This window comes from Xyrauchen texanus, chromosome 17, assembly GCF_025860055.1.
Source record: "Xyrauchen texanus isolate HMW12.3.18 chromosome 17, RBS_HiC_50CHRs, whole genome shotgun sequence".
NCBI classification, from domain to species: domain Eukaryota; kingdom Metazoa; phylum Chordata; class Actinopteri; order Cypriniformes; family Catostomidae; genus Xyrauchen; species Xyrauchen texanus.
Window position 1 is genome coordinate 5,198,437 of NC_068292.1, and position 20,947 is coordinate 5,219,383.

The following is a 20,947-nucleotide window of genomic DNA, read 5'->3' on the forward strand; positions in this document are numbered from 1 at the left end:
CGGGTGCTAAGGACAGGCTGAACGGAAGGACGGTGTATTGATAAACCTGGCCGTCGGGCGAATCTCAAGAATGGCCTGTGACGGGATTTATCTGAATCTGAAAGTATGCATCTTTCAGATCGAGAGAAATAAACCAGTCCCCTGGCGCACATGCGCGAGGAGTTTCCTGATTGTAAGCATTTTGAACGGTCTTTTGCAAGCACCTTGTTCAAAACCCTGAGATCTAATATGGGTCTGAGGCCGCCGTCTTTCTTGGGAACAAGAAAATAACAGCTGTAAAGCCCCGACTCGCTCAGAGAGGGTGGCACTTTTCTATGGCCCTTTTGCACAGAAGGCTTGCTATTTCTGAACGAAGCAAGCACGCTGCTTCCGTGTTCACAGTGGTTTCGAGGCACGCTCTGAAGCGAGGGGCGGCGATCGAACTGTAGCAAATAGCCCTGTTGTATTGTGCTTAACACCCACTTGGATATCCCTGGAATAGCTTCCCACGCTTTGAAGCGTAACGCTAGAGGGTGAATGGCCAATTCGCTCTGATTGCCGCACACAGAGTGCTGAACAAAATGTGTGAGCTGCGTTTAGTGTGTTCATGCATGATTGCTCGCAGACAGCATGAACAGGCTGTTTTGTGAGTGACTTCCGATTGGAATGAATGGGGAAAGAGTCACATCTGTTACGTGATGCGCAAGCATGGGACTTACACACAGAGGAATGTTTGCTGGCCGTGTAACAGAGCGGGCAGAGAATGGGCGCACGCATTGTAGGCGCATTTGTTGACTCTAGCGCTCGAGCGGTTCAGTAACCGCTTTATGTGAGCGTGCTCTGGTGGGGACACGAGACATGCAGTGCTTGTGTGCAGAAGTGAACACTGGATTGTGGGCACATTTTCTACACATAGGGCTGGTCGTGTGACAGAGCGGGCAGAGAATGGGCGCGCGACGCATTTGTGGGCGCCTTCATTGACTCTGACGCTCGAGCGGTTCAGTAACCGCTTTATGAGAGCGTGCTCTGATAGGGGCACGGGATGTGTTATGCTTGTGTGTAGGGGCAAACACTGGGTTGTGGGCACTTTTTCTACACATAAGACATGTTTGCTCTTTACAAGATTTATTTGGATCGCCGTGAAAACGGCGTTTGAGTGCAGGCAAGCGGGCAGTGTCACCAGCTTGTTGGCTGCTAAATTCACCACTGTAGTAGCCTGAGAGAAGGGGACTGACAGGGGCAAAGCTTTGACGGTGGTCCGCCGCGGCGGACTGAGCCGCCGCTTGTTCAACACAGTTAGGAAGACTTCGGCTGCTCGGGTTTCAGCGTTACCTTAGATCGAGGCCCGCTGGGGCGGCGGTCTGCGGCGGCTGTCTGAGCGCTGATCGAGGGCGGCTGCCCTGTCGACGCTGAGAAGTCTGAGATTGTTGAACTGGGCGCTGTGAAGAGGCTCGTGCAGGAGGCTGATCACGTGAGCGGCCTGCAGAGGAGCTTAGCGACGCGGCAGGAAGAGGTTCATGGCTTGGGTGGCTTTCTGGACTTCTGAGAAGCGGTCAACAATGCCACTCACCGCGGAGCCGAAGAGACCGGTTGGAGAGAGCGGTGCGTTGAGGAACGTGGAGCGCTCTGCTTCTCCCATGTCGGCTAGTGTTAGCCATAAGTGTCTCTCGGTCACAGTCAGCGAGGCCATGCACTTCCCTAGAGCTTGGGCTGCAGCTTTGGTAGCGCGAAGGGCGAGGTCTGTCGGCCAGTAGATCAGTAACAGCCTCTGGGTGCCTGCCTTTCTCATCCCACTCCGAAGAAGGTCTGCTTGTAGGATCTGTAAAGCGGCCATTGAGTGCAGAGCAGATGCGGCTTGGCCGGCGGCGGAATAGGCGCGGCCAACATAGGCGGAAGTCGCTCTGCAGGCCTTAGACGGGAGCACAGGCTTGGAACGCCATCTCGCGGAGGGCGGACAAAGGTGTGCTGCTACCGAGTCCTCGACCGGGGATGGAGGAGTAGCCTCTCTCAGTGGCGCCGTCCACCGACGCGAGAGAGGTGGAGACGTGTGAACGGGTCCTGGCTGAAAAGGAGCGTTCCACGACTTTGCAAGCTCCGTATGTAATTCCGGCAGGAAGGGGCGGCCCGGCCGCGGGTGTAGAGCGGCGATGGCTTTGAAGAAAGCAGCCGTCGAGTCTGTTGGGTGCCTGCTCAGGGGGCGGTGACCACTCGAGCCCGAGGCGGTCGACGGCCTGTGTGAGGAGGCGTGTTAACTCCCCTTCGACTCCGGCGCGGGTCCTGCTGGATTCCTGGGCTGAGGAGGAGGCTTGGGAACCTGTCCACTCCTCGCTGTCCTAAGCCATGATGGAACAGCGGCCCTTAACCTCCGCTTAGTCATCCGAGACGGCCGCAGTGCGGCCGCTCGGCGGCAACTGCGCGTCCCGGGGCGGGAGGGTGAAAGCGATGCTCGAGGGAGAGGCTCGGCGAGGCAGTCGCTTCAACCACAGTTTCCGGCAGCCTTTGTGAGCGGCGCTTCTTCCTGCGCGGCTGAGGGTAAGGCGCGGCGGTTTCTGCTTTGATCGCTCGAGTCGAGCCCGCAGGGTCGACATCGGTAGCTCCTCGCAGAAATCGCATCCGCCCTCAGTGAGGGCGAGCTCTGCGTGCCCCAGTCCCAGGCAGAGAGCGCAGATGATGTGGCGGTCTCCTGTGCTGAGAAGGCGCGACATGAGGCGCAAGTGGAGCGAGGCATCTTGAAAAAGACGCTCGTACTCTTTTGTGAATAGTTCAGTGAGAACTAGCTTGCTGAATAAAAGGATACGTCGTCGGATGGCGTAGCTCGCAGGATGGCTGAAGGTGGCTGAGACGGCCGGCTTCTTCTAGCGCTGTCCACGCTTGCTAGATGCCCCTCGAACGGCGACGCGGCTTCCAGGTCAGCGATGCGGAGAGCTTCGCTGAAGAGATGAAAATCAGGGTTCCAGCCTACGAACTACGCTTATATGCACTCTAGTCACGCCCATTTTGGCGGGCTTTGATGCAGTGAGCGCGCGGACACCTCTCATTGGATGCGAGTTCGCCCAAGCTCGTCTATAGGCTGCAGCAGTTGCCGCAGAGCAACCTATGAGCTCCTTGCAGAAATCGCATCCGCCCTCAGTGAGGGCGAGCTCTGCGTGCCCCAGTCCCAGGCAGAGAGCGCAGATGATGTGGCGGTCTCCTGTGCTGAGAAGGGCGCGACATGAGGCGCAAGTGGAGCGAGGCATCTTGAAAAAGACGCTCGTACTCTTTTGTGAATAGTTCGTGAGAACTAGCTTGCTGAATAAAAGGATACGTCGTCGGATGGCGTAGCTCGCAGGATGGCTGAAGGTGGCTGAGACGGCCGGCTTCTTCTAGCGCTGTCCACGCTTGCTAGATGCCCCTCGAACGGCGACGCGGCTTCCAGGTCAGCGATGCGGAGAGCTTCGCTGAAGAGATGAAAATCAGGGTTCCAGCCTACGAACTACGCTTATATGTACTCTAGTCACGCCCATTTTGGCGGGCTTTGATGCAGTGAGCGCCGGACGCCTCTCATTGGATGCGAGTTCGCCCAAACTCGTCTATAGGCTGCAGCTGCGCGAGCTAGCTAGCTGCAGCTCAAGGTCTGCAGCTGCCGCACTGCGTTGACAATGGATACAAAAATTAAGGATAATTTTTTGGCTTCAATATCTCAGAAAAGATGAATCTTTCCCGTAGCGTAAGCTAGCTTACGCAATACGAGAGAACCTCTCGTAAGAGAACCATGAAGTTTCACTGATTATATTTGTATTTGTGCTGTATTTTACTTGTTATTTCATTCTTGAAGCCTGAAGTAGGGATTTTTGTCACCCATGTTGAGAACAGCTGCAGAAGGTTAACAGAATATTTTTTGATCGACAGCTTTTGCCAACTTTTCAAAAAAGAATCACATTTTCTATTCTTGAGCTGCACAGAGAAGAAAACAAAATCAATACAATTCCACAAAAGAATAGTTTAAGCTTTTTCCAGCTAGATGTTAATTCCCACTGTAAAAACACATTCTCCAGCTCTCCCACTGCTCTGCCAAGTTTGAAGTTTTCCTTCATAATGATTTATTTTTTATTCCGAACTTTTTCCTGCAGGGTTTCACTTTTTATTGCTTTGAGTACTTGCATTCAAAAGCTGTAGAGCTGAGCAGAAAAAAAGTCACTGAACTTCCATAACAATTGTTCAACTGACAGTGACACAAAATCGAGGTGTCCTTAAACCAGTGATTACATATTTATACATTCATTCATATACTAGCTTACTTCCATGGTTTCTGCTGATACTGTAATATGTTTTTAAATATATGAAACGTATCACAGAATTTTAGTTTTATGTTTGAATCTAAAATTGCTATCTTAAATTTATATAAATCCTATCAAAATGAAATGTATTTATACTTCAAAAAATTTAATGCATGAATAAGATAACTGGTGTTTTATTTACCAGCAAAGATCACTGTAGAGAGCCTTGTTTCTTTGATTGTCTATCATCTTTGTCTTCTGAGGTATATGCAGTATCAGAAATGAAGATTACTGAAACAGGTGTCTACAATTAAAACATCAGGCTGTCACTGCATGAACAAATTCAGTTCCTGCTTTTTAGATGAAAGAGATTTTCTAAAACTTCATCTGCTGTATTGAAGGTGTTAGCAAGGAGACCTGAAATGTTAATTTAACCTTTTATCAGGAGTAATCAAAGAACACGCACACTTGTTCATTCTCTTGGGACACTTTAAATGTTTCACGGAATTAAGCCAACAATTATCTGTGATTAGCTATGCTTTCTGACGTGACCGCCTTTAAAAAAGCATAAAATGCCATTTAAACTGAGAGTTAATCGTGATGTTCAAGCTTCATTATTGTAAAACTGTGGAACACACACACACACACACACACACACACACTCACTCACATTCTACAATTTCTGAAGTTTTTAAGGAGACTCATGTTTGGAATAGCATACTCGGTCATTCAGTGTTAAATTTTGTTTTTGATAATTTTCTGGTAAAAGAAATACTGTACATAAATGATGATGAAAGCCAAAATACACCAACTGGTTTTTATATCATTGTGGGGACTCTCCATAGACTTCCATGCATTTTATGGATTTTATGCAGATCTAACAATCATTTCTATCCCCTAAACCTAACTCTCACAGAAACCTTTTTGCGTTTTTACATTTTCAAAAATGTTTAGTATGTTTAATAAGCCATATCCCTCATGGGGACCACTGGCTGGGGTCCACAAGGTATGTGATCTCAGGTTTTTCCATACTTGTGGGGATATTTTTTCCCCATAATGTAATATATGTATTTTTTTTTCTCCCTTTATCTCCCAAATTTAGAATTGCCAATTCCCAATGCACTCTAAGTCCTCATGGTGGCATAGTGGTTTGCCTCAATCCGGGTGGCAAAGGACGAATCTCAGTTGCCTCTGCGTCTGAGACCATCAATCCGTTCATGTTTGCATCATTAGCATTGTTGAGCGTGCTACCGCGAAGAACCAGGCGTATGTGGAGGCTTCACACTATTCTCTCGCGACATTCACGCACAACTCACCACATGCCCCAACGAGAGCGAGAACCACATTATAGCGACCACGAGGAAGTTATCCCAACATAATTCTACCCACCCTAGCAACAGAAAAAAAAAACAGTTGTCAAGAATTCGATTTTTGAGACTTCAAAAATAAACATTTATTAAGAATAAGTGACACATGTGGCTCTTCAGTGCAATATCTTTAGTGCAATATAAATTTTTTTTGGTTCAGAAATGTACCTCAGCAAAGATCTGTAATGCATTAAGGTGTTTAAGCACCAAATGTTCTGAAACTATTGCAATTCTACTGATTTTCTTATTAGACTTTGTTTTCTGACATGCAAGTGAAAGAGTCTTGGTGTCAGAGTACGTAAATTGAAGAAATCCTTAACAGGCTCAGATTGTCCAAGTATGCTATTCCATTCTGAACATGTCTACTACCGCATTCTGTGCAGTAGAAAAAACACTGCTGTGGTAAAAAACAGATTAGAACTGCAATAATCCCGTGCATAGAGTGACTGTTTCATCTAGGAAGTGTCAGCTGTATCACTCGAGTTGCTTATTCATTCTTGTGCAGCCCAGTGTTGAAGCCAATTCCCAGCCACTTTCAATTATATTTAGAGACACCAGGGAAAATAATGTTTGAAGGGGGAGGCAGAATAACAGGTGTTCAAGGTTAAGAGAACAGCGGCAACACCAGTACGCCGTAGTGTGAAGCTGGGAGTCTCACCATTATGGAGCCAAGACTCAGGAGGAAATAAATGTCCTTTATGACAGAGTTTGAGGATGTTGCACAAATGTGTGTTGACTGGACCTAGTGTATTTTCTACTGTTCTTAAAGGAATATCCCAGGTTCAGTACGAGTTAATCTCAATCAACGGCATTTGTGACATAATGTTGATTACCGCAACCAACATGAGCATTTAATGAGCAAAAATTGCTGTTACAGAAAGGCACTTACAGTGGAAATGAATGAGGCTACTTCATAAATGTTCAAATACACACAGTCTCTAAAGTAAAGCCACAAGACATAAACATTATATTGGTTAACATGATTTTAGTGTGATCAAATCGTTATATCTGGTACCAGTATTTCAGGGTTTCATTGTCATGACTTTATGTGTCATATAACTTTACACAGAGGTTTGTAAGTGATTTTATCACACTAAAGTCAAGTTAACAAGTATAATGTTTACATTTTGTGGCTATACTTTTGAAATAGTATGTATTTGTGTAGTATTTTGGCTGGCCCCGCCCACTTCCATTGTAGGCGAATAACTGTAATTTTAATCTTTGTGTTTTGTTTTTTATAAATGAGGGGTGTTCAAATATTATTTGTGGCAATCAACATTATGCAGCAAATGCTGTTGACAAAGCTTAACTTGTATTGAATGCTGATCATTCATTTAAAAATGCTTTATAAATGCATCTTATTCAGTACATACATATATGGGAGAATCTTCCAGGGTAATATTGGGAAAAATGTATCTAGATAATATAATGCAGGGCCCTGATTGCATCTTTTGCAGTTCCAGGATCCAGAACTATTTTGTAATTATACACAACGTGCATTTAATTTAACAATTTTTAATAAACTTTTTATTATTATTTATCAGTTTATGTAGTATACAGTATGTTTATTTTGGACATTTTAAGATCTTTTTCAGAATTAAATGTCAAAATTGCAGCATTTCAGTTACCAGTGTTGAATTTTTTACTTCTACACCACATCACCCTTTTAATGTAATTTGACGTTATAAAACAAACAAAAATTGTTTCACAAGCACAGCTTTTTCTCCTCTGCGTTTTATTGGACATAATTCAAGCTAAGTCTGTGAGTGCAAGACAAGTCATCAATATTTTTGGTCCAATTTCCTGAAAGATAAAGACTACATTTTAAATGTATATATCTCCTAAAAGATCATTTTGTCAACTTTTAAGGGCACACATGCTTTTTATTGTTCATTTAGCCTCCAAGCAAACAGACACAGGCTAAAACCCACAAAATTGTAATTTCTTTAAATTCTACATTGTATACATATTTTATGTTATTACTGTTGGATGCTTAACTTTTTCAGAAATCACGCGTGTCTACGTTTGAGAAGATGTGGGCTTTCATGAGCAGTAGACAGAGCACATCATTTGTCAAGTCCATTGAAGACGGCATTCAGAGAGTGTTGAAGTCTGACTACGCTCTGCTCATGGAGTCAACTACTATTGAGTATGTGACTCGCAGGAACTGCAATCTAACACAGGTCGGAGGCATTATCGACAGCAAAGGTTATGGCATTGGCACCCCCAAAGGTAAAACCAGCAATAAAACCAACTGAAAGATATATAGATAAATGGATGAAAACAACCACAAGGAACATTTTTATGAATTCTGTCTTAATTATATGTATTTTTTGAATTAAATATATAGCTCTTTAGATGAAAAACAAACTTAAACAATGTTTAACCACAGTAGATGAATTTCTAATTAAGCTGTTCAACTTTTAATGTTTTTGTTTTGCAGGTTCTCCATACAGGGATAAAATCACAATCGCTATACTCGGCATCCTGGAGGATGGTCGTCTTCACATACTCAAAGAAAAGTGGTGGAGTGACAGCAGCTGCCTGGAGGACGAGAGGTATGAGACCGGTCCAATGGGCATCCAGAATCTGGGTGGCATCTTCATCGTGCTAGCGTCTGGTCTAGTGCTCTCAGTGTTTGTGGCTATAGGAGAATTCATCTACAAACTCCGAAAGAATGCAGAACGTGAACAGGTAAGACTAATAGGAGGGAGAAATAATAATGTGGTGCTTGCTGAAAACAGAAAAGAACACGTATTAGTGGTGTCTGTAAGGAAACACATCACTTTTACTTTGAACAAATCACTAACTCTAAGTATTAAAATTTGGTGTGTAACTTGTCCCACACTATTTTTGTTACATGCATTACTGATAGCTCAATTCAAGTGGCTTGATGAGGAGAGGTGTGCTATTACATTTCTAAGTTAGACTTATGGTTATAAATTGTATCTTTACAGAAAATAAACAGGTTTATAGACTAACATTAATGGAGGGACCGAGCCAAAATATCATAGACTTGGAAGTGAGCTCTTTTTACTTGTGCCAGAAAGCCACCACCTAGCAAGGAACTGCATAGCAACCACCCAAAACATCCTAGAAGCCAACTAATAATGCAATAATAACCATCCATAGTACCCAAGCAAAAACCTACCACCCATCAAGAACACCCTATGAAGCAATTAGAAACCACTCAGAATACCCTTGCAACCACCTTGCTATGCCCTAGCAACCGCATACCATCCAACCAGAAAACACTGAATACACTGGTATCTGCTTAGCAACTACACAGAACATCCAAGCAACCTCCTTACCATTCCATTTGCAACTACCGTGAACATCCTAGCAACTACATAGCAATCACCCAGAACACCAGAGTGACCACCTAGCAATGCGTTATCAACCATTCACCAACCACCTAGAACACCCTAACCATCTAGAAAACCTTAGCAACCCATTAGCAACCACCCTGAACACACTAACCACCAACTTACAATGCTCTAACAACCACCCACAACACCCTAATAACCACTCACCACCCACCAAGAACACTCTAGCAACCACCCAGACCACACTTGTGATCACCTAGCAATGCAGCCATTCAACAACCACCCAGAACACCCTAACAACCAACTTGCAATGCTCTAACAACCACCAATAACACCCTAGCAACCATCTCACAATGTCCTAACAACCACCCAAGAACACCCTAGCAACCATCAAGAACATCCTATCAACCGCTTAGCAATTTTAAAGAATGCCCTAGCAACCACCTTGCAATTCCCTAGCAACCATCTAACAACCACCCAGAACACAATAGCAATCACTTTGCAACCACCCAGAACACTGTATCAACTGCTTAGCATCCACCCAGAATGAGCTAGCAACCACATTGCAATACCCTAGAAACCACCTCCAACCAGTCAGTAAATCCTCGCAACTGCTTAGCAACTACCCAGACCATGGTAGCAACCATCTTGCTATTCTTTTAGTACCCACAGAGAACATCCTGGCAATTGTCAAGCAATCACACACAACTCCCTAGTGACCACCTAATAATACCCTAGCAGCCATCCACCAACTACCTAGAACACCATAGTGACCAGCTAGTGATGCAACAACAACCCTGAACACCGTAACAACACCATGCGAATGCTAAAAGCCCCCCACCAATAACACCCTAGCAACCACCAACCACACTCAAAGAACACCATAGCAACCACATAGCAACCACCCAGAACACAATATCAACTGCTTAGCAACAACCAAGAATGTGCTAGCCACCACCTTGCAAAACCTTAGAAATCAATTACCAACCACCAAGAAAATCCTGGCAACTGCTTAGCAACCACCCAGACGATGCTAGCAACCACCTTGCCATTCCTTTAGCATCCACACAGAACACCCAAGCAGTTGTCAAGCAATCACCCAGAACACCCTAGTGACCACCTACCAATACCCTAGCAACAATCCACCAACCACCCAGAACACCGTAATAACTTCCTAGCAACCACTCAGAAAACCCTAGCACCCGATTAGCAACCACCCAGAACACCCTAATAACCAAATTGTGATGCTCTAATAACCACAAATATCACCCTAGCAATCACACATCAACCATACAAAACCCCTTAGCAACCACACAGAACACACTATCAACCACCTAGCAACCACCCAGAACACACTAACAACTGCCTAGCAACCACTCAGAAAACCCTAGCATCCGATTAGCAACCACCCAGAGCACGCTGACAACCATCTTGCAATACTCTAATAACCACCAATAACACCCTAGTAACCACCGAAAGCACCCTAGCTATCACCCAGAATGTCATAACAACCACCTTGCAATGCCCTAGCAATCATCTACAACCTGGGCAGGGATGAGTTTTGCATGGGCAAGCATGACTCAAAAAAACTAGTCGTCTTTGAATATTGTCAGTAATTGTCTTGCAAATGCTTATTTATTATTATTATTTTTTTTCTTCAGAAATTTAAGAGAAAATTCTAAGTATGAATAACCCAAATACAAACTTTCAGTAGCATTACACGTGCAAAATCACATATCTTAGACATGTGCAATGAAGACATTCAGCAGGCAGAGTAAAGCTGAAACATATTCACATTTGATAATATCACAGACATTGATCTGATAAAAGAACATCCAGAAAACTGTATCAACTGCTTAGCAACCACCCAGAAGGAGCTAGCAACCACCTTGCAATACCGTATAAACCACCTACCATCCACCCAGAAAATACTGTCAACTGCTTAGCAACCACCCAGACAACACTAGCAACAGCCTTGCCATTCCTTTAGCATCCACACTGTACACCCTAGCAATTGTCAAGCAATCGCCCAGAACACCCTAACAACTGCCTAGCAACCACTCAAAAAACCCTAACACCCAATTAGCAACCACACAGAACATCCTAACAACTACCTTGCAATACTCTAATAACTACCAATAACACCCTAACAACCACCATGAACACACTATCAACCGCTTAGCAACCACCCAGAATGTCCTAGCAACCTCCTTGCAATGTCCTAGCTATCACCAACCACCCAGAAAACACATGTAACCACTCAGCTATCAACCATGTTGCAGTGCCCTAGCAACCATCTACCAACCACCTAGAACACCCTTACAACCGGGCAGCGTTGATTTTTGCAGGGGCAGGCATGCCAAAAAAAAAGATTGTTTTTGAATATTGTCAGTAATTGTTTTTTAAATGGTGTTTTTTTTTCCTGAAATTTAAGAGAAAATTCGAAGCATGAATAAACCATTAGACACTTTCAGTAGCATTAAACATGCAGAATAACATATTGTAGACATGTGCAATGAAGACATTCAGCAGGCAGAGTAAATCTGAAACACATTCACACCTGATAATATCACAGATATTGATCTGCTCTTTGAGTGAGAGATGAAGAACTGATCAAACATCAACAAGCACAGAAAGCAAACCACAAAATCGCTTCCTTCTTATGTAGACAAATTTCACAGTGGAGATGCCACTGCAGGAGGCTGACATTTAAACCATTTTCATCATGTGTGAGTGTAAAACCTTGCTCAAGAATAAGAAGATTTTTAGCACACATCTCACCTTGAAATTAACTTTCTTCTGTACTGAACTGGAACAAGAAAAGATTGTGACTTAAATTGCAGTTGCAATGGAAAGAAACTTCACAGTTCGCATTTGTATTAGCGATTTAGATTAAGCTATAACATAATTTTGCATGTGAATGAGAAGAGAAAGAAAATGTTAAAACATTCAACATATTAAAACACTCAAACATTATGTTCAGGAGCAAAAAGACAGTCGACACATTGATATTTGGAAAAATAAGAAAATGAAAAGATAAATGTAAGCCATTTAAGAGGGTTCGGGGTTTGCTAAGAATGAACTGCACCAACTGATAGTGTCATTTATTTGCATGCACCGTGTTGTTTAAACAAGACCACAAAAGCTGTGCCGAATGCAGTTTGCACTGCTAAATTCCCAATCTTTTAGAGCAGAGATGGTAATAGTGCTGGCTTTTGTGAATATGGAGCAATCTATAAAAGCCACTTTTACATAGAAATCAGGCATGTTTCCACTGTAAAGAATGACAATGATAAAAACTCATGTTGGAGCACTATACCCACACAGATAGACCTGGGGCCCGTTCTTCGTAGGCCACTTAATACATCTAAGATTATATGATATGACGCATTCTTCTCCATGATAATTCCTCTCTCATGAGCGGATTTGATGAGTACTGGATTCAGATGTCTGAGATAATTGTGATTTCCTGTGTTTATTGAAGGGCACGTAGCCTATATATCGATTCTCAAAATCGTGATCAGCAATGCAATGTCTGGCACAACAGACCAATGTAATGATGTCATAAACTTTAGTATATATATGAATATGATATAAGTCATTGTATGCAATTATGTCTTGATATACAATTATATAAGAGATTTGTTTATAACATTGTAAATATATACATTAAAATATATAGGCCTATATCAGCCTGGTCTCATGTGATTTACGTGAATATGTAAACATTTTTGTAATAAAAAAATTGACGTGCTGTATGTATATCACGTGTGACTGCATGTTTCCAGTAAACTGTCCAGCAGGGGGCACCAAAAGCAAGTAAAATAGTGTCGTATTCAGACATTAAAAAAAAAAATATATATATATATATATATATATATATATATTAAAAATATAAATAATATATGAAATTATTCATAAAATTATAATTAAACTCCATTTTTATCGCCTCTTCTTCAAAAGGGTACTCTCATAAGAGTAATGCAGAAGCTGGGACAGACTTCCAGTATCGCATCTGCTTATAAATGTGTGATCTAATCCTGTTTATGTAAAATAAGGCCGCTCCCCAGCAGGTTTAAGCTTACAGACCTGTTGCCATGACAGCAACTCCGTGGTGTACTTCGAAGAACGTAACAATCCAGGATCGGTTCAAATTGTCAACAATGAAATCGAGATAACTCCCTAATCAACATCCGAAGAACGGGCCCCTGGTTAAACTAGACTGTGGGTGTTTGGTAAATTAAGACACACATTTTTGCACTGAAATACAGAGATGAAAAGTGGCGTAATAAGCTAGGTAAAACAGTTTAGGTAATAAGCTACTTCTTGTTTTTATTCCAGAAAAATGCAGCTCTGATTAAATATTGTATAGTATAAATGATGCTGTATATATACAGTATACCCATTTCAATGGTAGCTTGTCTACAGTGTTGGATAGTAATGTATTCAATGTAATTTGGATTATGTAATTTTTTTACTAAAAATAATTTATCTGTTATGAGATTAAATGTATTTTAAAATGTATGTGATCAGATTACAGTTAATTTTATTGGATTACAAAATTAGATTATTTATTACATTACAAATTAGTCAATGGCAGTATCTAATGTATAATTTATTGATTATGCTCATAAAAGTGTGATCTAATCCAGAGACTGAAATATGTGCGACAAAGATATTCAGGCTATATATCCATATAAAATGAAAACATGCATGTTATCTTTGTCTTCCATCTTGGGAAACATAGTGTTTCATTTTTCATTACCCTCAAGTAACTTTTTTGCTTTAGATTCATCCCAAAAAAACAACAACACAATGAGTAATCCAAAAGTAATCTAAAAGTAATCAGATTATTACCTATATGTGAAACCTTAAAGATTACATTACTGCTTACAATTTTAGTTTTGTAATTTGTAATCAGTACCAAATTATATTTCAGAAGTAATCTGCCCAACACTGCTTGACTGTAGTTTAACTACTTTAAACTATATCTTACAATTTAAAATACCTTCCCCAACACTGTAAAGGAAGCTTTTTTTTTAGGGAGAGCACTGGCACTAACAAAACGGCTTCCTCTTCTACCAGACGTGAATGTACTTACTTCCTCTTTTGTCTTTGTCCTTCCCACCCCACCATGTGTCTTTTTTTCCATCAAGAGGTCTTTCTGCAGTGTGGTGATGGAAGAGATCAGACTGTCGTTCACGTACGAGAGACGAGTGAAACACAAGCCCCACCCCCAGCTGTCAGCCACGGCGAAGACGGACGCAGTGATCAACATGCACTCCTTCAACGACCGTCGCCTCCCCGGAAAGGACAACATGAGTTGCAGCACCACGATGACGCCCATATTTCCATGACTTGCCTGGGCGATGGCCACCTGAGGCACGTTCCCGGCGCCGTGCCAGAGAGCAGAGACTACAGCTCCGAAATGATCACGGCATTCACCATCAACCGTAGAGACATCCGACACCAAATGGCCAGTCAGAACGGTGGCAGTAGCAACAAACCAGGTAGTGACCACATCCTCAAACCAATGTATCCCACCATGCCATTGCGAGAGGGTGGCCGATCGGTATCCTTCCTGTGAGAGCGGAAGCCACGTCTCCGAAACCGATCGGCACCCGAGTCTGATGTTTACAAACGGCACTCTGACGCAAAGCTCACAATCTGAAACGTGGAACTTGAAGGAGCCCCCAATACAATGAAAATATATGTTTCTCAATGGAACAAATTGAAAATGTGGAATAGAGGCTTTTTTGAAGCATGGCAATAAATGAAACTACAGACAGACACAAAGGGGAGTAGTTTTCTTAGAGTGTCATTTATAGCACATCAAATTCATTTTCAAGTGTTCTGACGATTCATGTTTTGATTTTGTCAAACGCTGTGAGCGTTTGCTGCATTTCATCGGAGGCGATGTGCAGTACAGATGTGTGTCGGACCGTAGAAGTTTAGTTTAGTGTGCTGTTCTACAGCAGCCAATGTAACCTGCCAGAATATTAGAAAACACGTAAATTCCTGTAGAGAGTGTAGCGCCTTCCTATGTTCATGGAAATGCACAAATATTCTACAATTAAATCAACTAGGTTGATTTTGTTCAAGCCACCTAAATAAATTGTGGTTCAAACAGATATTTTTTTTCCTCAAACGAATAACAATTCTGTGCACCCTGCAAAGTAATTTCATAGTGCTTACGGGCAAGACTTAGAGACATTTTGATTTATTTGCATTTCATACATTGCCAGCAGATGTTTTTAACACAGCGAGATGTAATGGTAGTGACGGATAAACATAACAGTTGCCAAAGATCTGTCGTCCAAATGGATTTAGACTCTTGAAACACAGCTTTCCCTGCAAACAAGAGAGCGAAAGACACATTGACTCGGCTGTGTTTGTTAAATGAGTTATTCCTGAGAATTACAGGACTCATATCAAGAATATTCACTTGTATACAGAGAATATACTTATTCAGAGGATTCTGAACAAGTTTGCCATATGGTGACAAGCTAACACAAAGGAAATCAGCAGTTTTAAGACATGCGTGAGCTAGAATGTTTCTAGCCATGTATTTATTCTGCTATGGTTGCAATGGCTTTTGCAGTCTGAATTAGTAAAGCCCCATCTGTAAACTTGTTTGAAGAAGAGAATTTATAAGTGGTGTGGCCTTCATCTCAACATGAAATATGATTTATTTATTTTTGTAATATTTTGCGTTGTTGTTAAATGGATAGTTCGACCCACCCCCCACAAAAATATTTTTCGCCCTCCTGGCATCCCAGATGTGTATGACTTTCTTTCATCTGCAGATCACAATTTTTTGAAGAATTTCTCAGCTCTGCAGGTCCATACAATGCAAGTGAATGGGTGCCAAAATATTTTAGCTCAAAAATCCACATTAAGGGTAACATAAAAGTCATCCATATGACTTCAGTGTTCAGTGTAAATCCATGTGTTCAGACAAGATATAATAGGTGTGGGTGAGAAACAGATCAATATTTAAGCCATTTTTTATCATAAATTCTCCTCTCTGCCCAGTAGGGGATGATATGCATGAAGAATGTAACTCACCAAAAACAGAAAGGAAAAGTGAAGGATAAAAGGACTTAAATATTGATCTGTTTCTCACCCACACATATACCCTTGTGGATTTGGGAGCTTCAAAATTTTGGCACCCATTCACTTGCATTGTATGGACCTACAGAACTGATATATTCTTCTAAAAATCTCCATTTATGTTTTGCAGAAGAAATAAAGTCATACACATCTGGGATGGCATGATCAGAGTAAATGATGAGAGATTTTTGTGTGAACTAACCCTTTAAGAGTTCTGTTTGAGAGTTGTCAAGTCAATGAAATGAGCTCTTCCTGTATTACCAACAACAAACACAATATTTTTGCATAAAATAATAGTCCACCCCAAAGTCATAATTTACTCACCCTCATGTTATTCTGAGCTGTTTATTTTTTATACTACAAAAGTGGTTGATGATTTATACTGCAAAGCTGCAAAAAGGCCAGAACAGACACCAAAAAGTACCATAAAAGTATTTCATGTGACTCTTGTGCTATATCCCAAGTCCTCTAAACCCATTGACAGCTTTGTGTGAGAAACTGATTGAAATTTAAGGCATTACTCACCAAAAATCTTCCCTTTAACTGCAGCTCTTAAATCGTATTTGTCAATAGTACGATACAGATATGCAGTTTTAACAACATTAACTTAATACTTGCCAGATAGTAAGCCACTTTACCTCAAATGCCATAAATTCTTAAAAACGCTTATTCAACTATCAAAATGTACCCTAATGTAAAGTGTACACATATGAAGCATTTATTAAAGAGTTACCAACATTAGAAACCTATGTAAAAAAGTATAGTTTAATGGTCATCAGGCTTTGTTATATGTATAATATCGTATGTGACCCCATGTGACTCTACCCTCCCTAGAAACCAGGCCAATTTGGTTGCTTAGGAAACCTGGTTGGAGTCACTCAGCACACCCTGGGATTCAAACTAGTGAACTCCAGCGTAGCCAGCGTCTTTACCACTGAGCTACCCAAGCCCCTAAGGTTTTTTTATATATATTCATAATTTTATATAAGTAAATACATTTAATTTATTTTATTGTTTTGGCGCTTGGTGATATAATTCACCATACACTTTTGCTGTATGGAGAAGAACAGCTCGGACATTCTACCTAACATCTCATTTTGTGTTTCAATGGAGAAAGAAAAAAAAAAACACTGAGTCTGAATGACACGAGGGTTATTAAATCAGGATAAATGTTCCTTTGTGGGTAAACTATTTCTTTAATATTGTTTTTGTGAATGCGCAATTCTTGTAGAAAATTATGAATCAGCCCGACAGAAAGTGATTCTTTCATTGCTTTTTTAGTTTTTACATTTGTTTATGATGTCACACATAATATCATGACTAAAGCTTGGCCATGTGACCATCAGAATCTGTGAGCAGTTCCAGTGATAACATAGGTACTCCCATCATTTAAAGTGTGCATATTTCATTTCAAAGCATTCTTGGTATTGTCAAATTCATTTTGCAGGACTGTTCTGATGGCTTTTAACAACCAAATGTGACGTTAAGATGTACATCAGTAATAAAGAGATCCTGTACGCCCAATATACACAAGATTCCCTGCTTTGTGCCTTACAGGTTGATTAATATGTGTTATGGGGATAGGGTTAGTGCTAAAAGCCACAAACCAGGGAATCTTCCACCAATTGGTGGATATATGGCTTTCACATTTGCATATTTGAGTGTCCATCAAAATAATGATTATTAATGAGTAAACGAATGCAGAGACACAACAAAATTGCAATACATGTGTGTTTGACAACAAAACTGCAATACAAATGTACTGGACCCCCTCATATCTGAACGTGGCTTGTGTTCAGATGAACATTTAGCAACAGTTCTCGGATATTTCAAACAAATTAAGCACTCAAGCGATTTCATCTGACACTTTTCCATGTGTCGTGCACATGTGGGAAACTCTACGTACGAAACGTTCTCACAACGAGGAGTAGGTGCTACGAGTCTTCACCTGCTGCCCGCTCATGGCAGCTCAACCAATGACAGACCTCTGTGAGGTAAATCTAACGGACAGCATCGGAAACAAGAGCAAAAACAAAAGGAAAAAAAAAAGCATTTTTGTGTTGAACGTTTTTATGGTGAATTATGTAATGACCAGAATAACTTCATGTGACTCGATGTTTCTTTGGTGAAAGCTCATTGTATATGTGTTATTCAAATTCTGTGTAATTTTAACACTCTCTTGCAAAGTAGGGTATATATTAGATGAACAGAAAATTACTGTATTTTGCTAAATACCGATCATTTTTACCTGTATTTTATTTTCCTCAGCTCTTCTCTTCTTGATAATTTGTGCAGTGCTGTATCGAGCGTGATACATGCATATTGTAATATATTGTACTCTCAAGATACAACTAAATGGGTTTAATGGACAACAATGTAACGCCCAAGGCCCAGAATTTCAGCACATTCACTTCCATTGATTGAGGGGTTGATATTAATTCCTAATGGAGTCATTCTGCGACCTAATGTATTCAAATCAGATGTATATAAATAAGACAAAGTTATGAGGACCAATTCAGTGTCATTTCTATTCCATTTTCCATGACCGTTCATGGATATTTTGCTTATTTATTTCTCCTTTTTACCCTCCCACACTATTCAAAATGCTTGCTAGATTCTGTAGAGATTACTATATTGTCAAATCCACTTGTTCAGTCCCCTTTTAGGAAACAAATCTTTAATACAATATACAGTGGGATCCAAAAGTCTGAGACTTCTGCATTGTTCTAATTAAATACAACTTTTTTTCTTATTATTTGCACAAATGATATTATCATTATAATACTTTGAGTGAAAAGCAGAAATGAAAAAGTAACATTTAGGACTATTTTAAAGAGCATCTTTTGTGCTTTAATAGAAGCAAGAAAATCTGACCTTTTGTACATAAGGAGTTGATCAGTGTCACAAAAAGTGCTAGAAACAGTGTAGAATCATAAATATTCCTTGTGCATTTTACGTCATATCTTTAAATCTGTCAAAGTCCAAATGCTTTCTGTTTATTTCAGTGATTTAATGAAAATAACTTGGATTGGTTGATATGAGTTTTGGACCCCACTGTATGTCATAGTGCACTTCTTTTCACTTAACATTTTTATGACAGGGTCTCCAGTTACAATTAGGTGCAAATATGAAAAAACAAAAACAGCGTTTATACATAAAGCAAGAATGAAATCAAATATTACAAAATAATTGCAACATTAGCTGAGTTGTCACATGGTGTGTAGCACTGTGGGGATGCTGGAAAATGTATTATAGATTACAAATTATTATTTAAACTGATTCAATCTTATATTTACACTGTGACACATTAATTATAATAATGACTTTGAATCTTTTGCAGAAACACTGAGTGAAGACCATATATATCGCACATGGATTTATTTGTAACTGATGAAAAACCATGAAATATTCATTTTTATCTTTATGAAATGCATTACATTGAAACTTTGCTTTGGGTGTTGGATCAATCAATCCTATTTACGGAGCATAAACATCTATTTTATAAAAAAAAAAAAAAAAAAGTATGAATAAACAATGTGAACATTGCTGTTTTACAAAATTGTATGAAACAAAAGAAAATAAAAGAAAATAAACTTTTACAAATCTTGTGTTTTGTTTATATTTTGCTTGCCTTTGGTGTTTATTCATATGCATTTATTTTCCTTCTCTATATCTTTGTTTCGCTCAATTAGCCGTGTTTTATCGGTTGGCATGAACACAGAGCAGTGTTTTGGAGAACCTCGCCATGCGCTGGGTATTTTAATTTGCCTGTAGCAGAAGCAGTCTTTGAAGTGAGCGTCCACCTGAGCTCAGCAGCTCTCAGATAAAGAGACTCATGTGAGGAGAATGTTTCACCCTCACTTCAAAGAAACAACGGAGCTGCAGTGTATATTGCCAAAGTCCACGTTTTACATGGTGTTCTAGGAAAGACACAAGGCCAAGTGCAATGTTCCAAAACTTCACTATGATGCAGAAATCAGGTCTTATACTTATGAGCACAAAAACATGTAAATGAATAGTTGGAATTCTGTCATCATTTATCATTTTATAGTGTAGAAATATACGTAGGTTCTTTCTGAACTATTAGCAAAACCAGTTTAAACTTGGTATTATAGGCCTGTATGATTACGTCATACACGTAACAGGTCGGCATACACATCCTCACACGTTTAACACACTTCTAAAGTCTTACAAATGTGGCATTCAAAAATGAAAACTACTATCAGACATGTAATATGTGTCTTTACTGTTTAAATTATTGCTCCACATGCAGTAAATAATAAACCATTACTTAAATATCATCATATAATGCATTTAACCCTTGTGCGTCAATAAAAAAAGAGTTAAATTTAAGGACAAAAATATAAGCGTCAAAAACTGCCATAATAATATTATTAATAATATTATTTTCCACTTTCACTGACTTGGATTTTTTAACCAACATCAGTTCTGATCATAACTACCAAATATTCATTCATTTTCAGGATTTTAACCCTTTAAATACCAGTTTGTTTACATAATAATACTGTTGTTTTTCATACACACACACACACATACATACACACATTTCTCAATATACACAAACAAAACACACTCAGACATCCATACCAACACATACACACACAATTTTAGCTGCATCATTTATTAAATTGGCCTGCAGTGTTCTATAATACAGCAAACAGAAAATAGGAAAAAAGCATGTATTTGCTCCTCAGGCTAAACATGAGAAATAGTGCCATCTGCTGGAAAATATAAAACAATTACATTTTGAAGCCAGGGCTCTGGAATAAAAACATAATATAGAATTCATGATTTTATGCTTTAATGACACTGGGATCAAATATTGCAGTTTTATGGGTTTCAATGTGGACATTTTTGTCCTGAAGGTCCTGAGTGTAACTATTTT

At 40.3% G+C, this 20,947-nt stretch overlaps 1 protein-coding gene across 1 annotated transcript in view; it reads left to right on the forward strand.

Annotated features, from left to right (window-relative positions):
• The window catches only part of grik3 (glutamate ionotropic receptor kainate type subunit 3), a 227,024-nt gene extending 207,434 nt beyond the window's left edge, over nucleotides 1-19,590 (forward strand). The window contains exons 14-16 of the mRNA XM_052146972.1: nucleotides 7,609-7,834; nucleotides 8,046-8,296; nucleotides 14,087-19,590. Coding sequence (XP_052002932.1) covers nucleotides 7,609-7,834; nucleotides 8,046-8,296; nucleotides 14,087-14,515 — 906 coding nt within the window. The 3' untranslated portion in view covers nucleotides 14,516-19,590. The remainder of the gene's footprint in view (nucleotides 1-7,608; nucleotides 7,835-8,045; nucleotides 8,297-14,086) is intronic.
• The last annotated feature ends 1,357 nt before the right edge of the window (nucleotides 19,591-20,947 follow it).